The sequence below is a fragment of the Oncorhynchus kisutch genome, linkage group LG2 (assembly GCF_002021735.2).
Source record: "Oncorhynchus kisutch isolate 150728-3 linkage group LG2, Okis_V2, whole genome shotgun sequence".
NCBI classification, from domain to species: Eukaryota; Metazoa; Chordata; class Actinopteri; order Salmoniformes; family Salmonidae; genus Oncorhynchus; species Oncorhynchus kisutch.
This window is the reverse complement of record NC_034175.2, coordinates 1178834-1185344: the sequence shown is the minus strand read 5'-3', so window position 1 is coordinate 1185344 and position 6511 is coordinate 1178834. Positions and strand designations below refer to the sequence as shown.

At 47.2% G+C, this 6511-nt stretch overlaps 1 protein-coding gene across 1 annotated transcript; it reads right to left on the bottom strand.

Moving 5' to 3' along the window:
* Nucleotides 1-3458: 3458 nt before the first annotated feature.
* On the bottom strand, nt 3459-6474 carry LOC109905630 (uncharacterized). The gene is made up of 2 exons (XM_020503122.2): nt 6220-6474; nt 3459-4345 (listed from the first exon to the last, which is right to left on the bottom strand). Exon 2 carries the CDS (start codon nt 4330-4332, stop codon nt 3520-3522), a length of 813 nt encoding a protein of 270 aa, XP_020358711.2. The 5' UTR covers nt 4333-4345; nt 6220-6474; the 3' UTR covers nt 3459-3519.
* Nucleotides 6475-6511: the final 37 nt, after the last annotated feature.

The window sequence follows — 6511 nt, the reverse complement described above, 5'->3', positions numbered from 1 at the left end:
GAAATATTATTATTAAATACTTTTTTCTTTCCATAGTTGAATGTGCTGACAACAAAATCACACAAAAATTATCAATGGAAATCAAATTTATCAACCCATGGAGGTCTGGATTTGGAGTCACACTCAAAATTAAAGTGGAAAACCACACTACAGGCTGATCCAACTTTGATGTAATGTCATTAAAACAAGTCAAAATGAGGCTCAGTAGTGTGTGTGGTCTCCACGTGCCTGTATGACCTTCCTACAATGCCTGGGCATGCTCCTGATGAGGTGGCGGATGGTCTCCTGAGGGATCTCCTCCCAGACCTGGACTAAAGCATCCGAGAGACATGATGTCCCAGATGTGCTCAATTGGATTCAGGTCTGGGGAACGGGCGGGCCAGTCCATAGCATCAATGCCTTCCTCTTGCAGGAACTGCTGACACACTCCAGCCACATGAGGTCTAGCATTGTCTTGCATTAGGAGGAACCCAGGGCCAACCGCACCAGCATATGGTCTCACAAGGGGTCTGAGGATCTCATCTCGGTACCGAATGGCAGTCAGGCTACCTCTGGCGAGCACATGGAGGGCTGTGCGGCCCCCCAAAGAAATGCCACCCCACACCACAGTGAAAGTATAAATAATTTCATATTCCTTAAAATAAGCAAACCAGATGGCAAAATGTTCTTGTTTTTTTTAATAGTCAGGTCACACTGCTAAATAGTAAAGTAAAGTACAGATACCCCCAAAAACGACTTCATTAGTACTTTAAAGTATTTTTTACTTAAGTACTATTGTAAAGCTAAGACATTTAGTTAACCAATCGGCTCAGACTAAGATCTGTCTGTAACTAGTCTGGGCTACTTTGACTAGTCACTATTCACTAGCTCATGAAAATATCTGCACTTCCCCCATATTAAACTAACACCGTAGCATCATCAGAGAGAATGTTTTTTGAGAGACAGCTGTTGGATTCTTAGAAATGCTCCTTATGTGGGATCTAAATATTTATTTGATTTAACCCTTATTTTGACCGGGAGTCATGCTGAGACCAAAGTTTCTTTTACAGATGAGCTGTGTAATTACAAAAATACACTGCGAAAAGCAAAAAAATATTAAAGTTACAAAGGAAAGAACAGGTGGAGAGGATTAGGTTATCTCGCAGGGCCGCTGGAAAAAGTCTGTTACACTTCATTATTTCATTAACATGTTTAAACACCTCAAAGGGAATAATGAGATGTCCTAAATCAACAATGAGGGTTAGATGTCCATTAGTCATCTGTACTTGACTGAATGATGTACCACATGAAAGGGTGCGCTATTAAAATCCTACTTTATGTGAAGGTGTTGTTGCTGTGGGTCCCAGGTGTCCCATGTGTTGTTGCTGTGGGTCACAGATGTTGTTGCTTTTTGTTACAGGTGTTGTTGCTGTGGGTTCCAGGTGTTGTTGCTGTGGGTCCCAGGTGTCGTTGCTGTGGGTCCCAGGTGTCGTTGCTTTTTGTCACAGGTGTTGTTGCTGTGGGTCCCAGGTGTTGTTGCAATGGGTCCCAGGTGTTGTTGCTGTGGGTCCCAGATGTCCCAGGTGTTGTTGCTATGAGTCCCAGGTGTTGTTGTTGTGGGTCCCAGGTGTTGTTGCTGTGGGTCCCAGGTGTCCCAGATGTTGTTGCTGTGGGTCACAGGTGTCCCAGGTGTTATTGCAGTGCCAAGTTGAAACACTAACTTGAGATCCTGACTATCTACTGATCAATGGGATGTTTGCACAAAGTTGTGATTTGCATGTTAGGATTCAGCCCTCTGTCTCTGGTCCTGTAACCCCAGTAGGGTCTCCCTCCTCGGTAAAGCACACGTGTCTGACTCAGCGAGGATTTAAGCAGCTTAGAGACAGTGCTCCCAGTCCCACCGGGGGGGGTACTGATCCTGCATAAACTCTAATAAAATGTATGACTGACATTAGAGGGAGACTAAAACGACTGTCCTGTTTGTGGGATTGCGTAACACAGCGACAGTTAAACAAATCTAGGCAACAGCAAGAGCAGAAATACAATGCACAGGTTATCTCCGTGTGGGACAGAGAGGGTGTGCGCGTGTGCGTGTTATGGGAGGCCATAGGTGGAGCATTGTGAGAGTAAGTGTTAGGGTCAGGCAGGGATTACATGTGAATTTAATCTGATGTTCAGGATTACAGTCCAGCAATCAAACACTGACTGACCACATAATTCAGCTGCTGCATTAAATTCACAAAAAACACACACTTCCCAGTATTAGCATAGTCAGAAGCGAGAAACCAAGTACTGGTCTATCCCTGGTAGTGTCACTGGTGGTGAACCGGGGTTAATGGGTTCAAAAGCAGTATGAGGTGTGAGTGGTTTAGCATGTGTGAAAGCATGCATGCGGTTGTGTGTGTGTTGTGCCTGTGTCGTGTAGATGTGTCTGGCCGTGCAGGGCAAGGCAGTCTTGGCGTTCCTCACTAATCTCAATGGCATTATCCCAGCATGTGTCTGAACAACAGAGGAAATACTCTGCAGTCCTGAAATACCAATAAAAAACCATTGGTCGTTTCCACAGTGTAATCGGAGGCTGGAGGAGAACACTCAGGACAATTAAATTCACCCCTCCCTCTCCCCCCTTCATCTCTCCCTCCTCCTCCCCCCCTTTACTGCATCTGCATCTGTGGGCTCTATTCAATTAAACCCAGTCGAACATCCTAATGGTTTTGTGTACCTTAAAGACCAAAGGATTGCTGCATACACGCTGCAAAGATATACTTCATATATGCACTGCAAACAGACTGGGCACATTTGGTTGAGTTGTCAGCTAATGTGAATTCAACATGAAATCAACAAAACAAATTCACAATGATATTGGATTTAGGTTAAAAGTTGGGTGGGAAAATGACGCAATTGCCTTACGTTGATGACTTTTTGCAAATGCTTTGTTGAAATGAAGTGGAACAACGTGGATTCTACCAGTTATTGGCCAGTGGGTAGTAACATCTAACTCAAGTAAAGAGTAAGCATGTAGACAGCCAACAGCCAACTATGAGAAGGCATTCACTTTGTTTTCATTGCTATGATTTCCGTCCATCTCGAGCCAAGTTTGGGTGTGTGTAAACAGAAACCCTATAGGAGAACAGCCATGAAAAACAGAGTCACTAATATTAGATAAAACTTTGAGTTACAGTTAAAACGACATCATGAATCAAAGTTCTCCAAAGCAGCCTGTTCCATAGTGGAATGTCTGGCCGTATTTAGTGTGTGTACGTGCATCATTCAGGATGGCACCACAGTCACTGTCTGCAGTGGAATCCTCTCCTAAGCCCAAATACAGTCAAACAACCCTGAGAGAGACTTTACTACACAACAACAAGCTGACGTCACCTAGCCCTGTCTCCCCCTGGCCCTGCCCGTCCTAGAGGGGTAGAGAGAGATGCCCAACACACTCCACTGCATCTACAGCCTATAGAAACCACAGAGAGAGATGGAGAAATATGTGGTGCATTTATTTAGAAAAGCGTGTACAGATGTGAGTACAGTAGTATCTCAGAGTTGGAGAATAGAGTGGATAGGGGAGCCTGTCTGAATGTTATAGTTGATCTCACTGGAATTACAGGAGTCAGAGTACACAGAGGAGGGGGCTGGGGAGGGACAGGAGGAGGGGGAGTCCTGGTGGTATAGGACTCTGGTCAGCAGGGTTGACCCCCCTTTACCCCCCACCTCTCTGACTCTCTCTTCACGCCCCTGTCCCTCCCCTGGTAGCAGTGAGCTCAGCACCCCCACAGAGAGAATGTTCAACTCTGACCCCTCCTGTTTAGGCACTCTGGGAGGCAGGGGGGGCGGGCACTCCTCAGGGAGAGGGGAGTGTCTGTCTGAGGGCTCTCTCTGGTTCCCCTGTTCCACATCCTCATAATCACGGTTCTCCCGGCGCCATTCCCTTGTTTTCTTCTGTTTGTGTTTCCCCTGCTCCTCAGGGTTCTCAAGGTTCTCACGCTCTCGGTTCTCGCGGTCCCGGTTCTCATACAGCAGGGTTCCAGCACAGATGAAGATGAACAGGCCGATGCCCATCACGACAGGGCCGAGCAGTTTCATTCGCTCGCTGTGGGAGCTGCCTCGCCCACCCACAGGGTTAGGGGTGGAGCTAGCGTACCCGGCCACGGCCACAAACATTCCCACCATCACCACGACAACGCCCGCTAGTAGCCACGCCCCAGGAGGGGAGCGGAGGCGGAGTCTGACTTCGAGCTCATCCTTCTGTGGGCAGGGCCATGTGGTTTGTGGGCAGGTTGTTTTAGGTGAGTGGGAGGAGTCTTGGGTGCAGACGGCGTTGACCGCTCCGGTGGACCCCTCTGCTGTCATCCTCTACCACAGACTGGATAGACAGAGGACAAGTACAGGAGAGAGAGAGAGCGAGAGAGAGAGAGAGAGAGAGAGAGAGAGAGAGAGAGAGAGAGAGAGAGAGAGAGAGAGAGGATGCGGACAGGAAAAGAGGGAGGATGAGGACAGGACAAAGAGGGAGGATGAGGACAGGACAAAGAGGGAGGATGAGGACAGGACAAAGAGGGAGGACGAGGACAGGACAAAGAGGGAGGACGAGGACAGGAGAAAGAGGGAGGACAAGGACAGGAGAAAGAGGGAGGACGAGGACAGGAGAGAGAGGACGCGGACAGGAGAGAGAGGGAGGACGCGGACAGGAGAAAGAGGGAGGGAGGGGAGGACGAGCACAGGAGAAAGAGGGAGAGAGAATGAGGACAGGAGAAAGAGGGAGAGAGGACGAGGACAGGAGAAAGAGGGAGAGAGGACGAGGACAAGAGAGAGAGAGAGGGTGAGGACAGGAGAAAGAGGGAGGATGAGGACAGGAGAGAGGATGAGGACAGAAGAGAGGACGAGGACAGGAGAAAGAGGGAGGGAGGATGAGGACAGGAGAAAGAGGGAGGATGAGGACAGCAGAGAAGACGAGGACAAGAGAAAGAGGACAGAAGAGAGGACGAGGATAGGAGAAAGAGGGAGGACGAACACAGGAGAGAGAGGATGAGGACGAGAGAGAGAGAGAGAGAGAGAGAGAGAGAGAGAGGAGGACAGGAGAGAGAGAAAGAGGACGAGAACAGGAAAGAGGACGGGAGAGAAAGAGGACGAGGACAGGAGAGAGAGAGAGAGAGAGAGAGAGAAAGGGGACAGGAGAGAGAGGGGACGAGGACAGGACAGAGAGAGAAGATGAGGACAGGAGAGAGGACAGGAGAGAGAGGGAGGGCGAGGACAGGAGAGAGGGTGAGGACAGGAGAGGAGAGAGAGAGAAGATGAGGACAGGAGAGAGAGAGAGAAAGGGGACAGGAGAGAGAGGGAGGGTGAGGACAGGAGAGAGAGGGAGGGTGAGGACAGGAGAGAGGTAAGGGGGAAGAGAAAGGGGTTAAATCAGAGGAAGAGAAAAAAGACAGGGGGAAAAGGGTGGGGTGGAGTGAGAGGGATTGTTGAGAGTTGACTTTGTAAACAACAGGAAATAACAGAGGTGATAAGAACCCCAGGAGTTAATGAGATGCAGTATGTGAGTCTCTCGCGCCCCCTTCTAAACTCCACGCTAGATTAACCTGTACACAAGCCCGTTCACTGTAGCCGTCACATTTAAACTCGAACTAAATATTCCACAATAGCCTATGTAAATAATAAAACAAAGCACTGTCAAGACAGACATATAAATGGCGTCCAATTCTGAACTAAATTGATAATATATGGTCCCAGTGGTAACTCTCAATTGACCAAGTCCCAGATGTAGCTTCTATTAGATTTCACATAAAGTAATTTCGTCTGATTTGGGGCTTTCCTTGAACATAACATTCAATCATTCCGTCACTTAAACAAGGACCATGAATGCAAAAAACGAGACCTTTAGTAAAGATTACAACAAGTTCAGAAATTGTAGATTTTTACATAATATTATATAAATGATGACATTAACACCAGTCAAAAACTTTAATCGAAGGGTTGAACTTGTGCAACATTGTAGCAGACCCTCGACAACTTTTCTCAAGAGCGGAGTTGCGTTGTCCGATTCCGGATGCAATGTAACCGTAATCTTTTAATTTATGGTTATCTGACACTAAAACTTTTTTGACATTGGGGATGTCTGAATAATGCTTTAAAATGTAAGTTAACACTATTGACCAAATACAAACTAAAATTAACAAGTAACACTTGCTTTTCATGTGCTGCGCTCTGATTTTTGAGAACGTTCCGATAATGGTTACTTGCCTCGATTTGGCTGTTGCTCGGTTGTGGACATTTCCGCGTCGCTCCTGCTGCTGACATATCTGGAACTATTTTCTCAACATGATGCCCGTTATTTACTTTTGTCCCTACATTAATATGGTCAGCGTTGACTCTTCAGCTCCCTCTTTAAAATGTTTTCCCGGAGTTTCACCCCTCAACCAGGCTGCTTAACATCTGTCCAGCCTTGGTTTAAAGCGGCGAGTAGGCTACTACGGCGCATGCGAGATCTTGGTGCTCATAAATTCCCGATGAGTAAATATGCCTAAATGTTTCA

Coding starts and splice junctions, on each gene's coding strand:
- LOC109905630 (XM_020503122.2), bottom strand. CDS start 4,332: ATGACAGCAGAGGGGTCCACCGGAGCGGTCAACGCCGTCTGCACCCAA.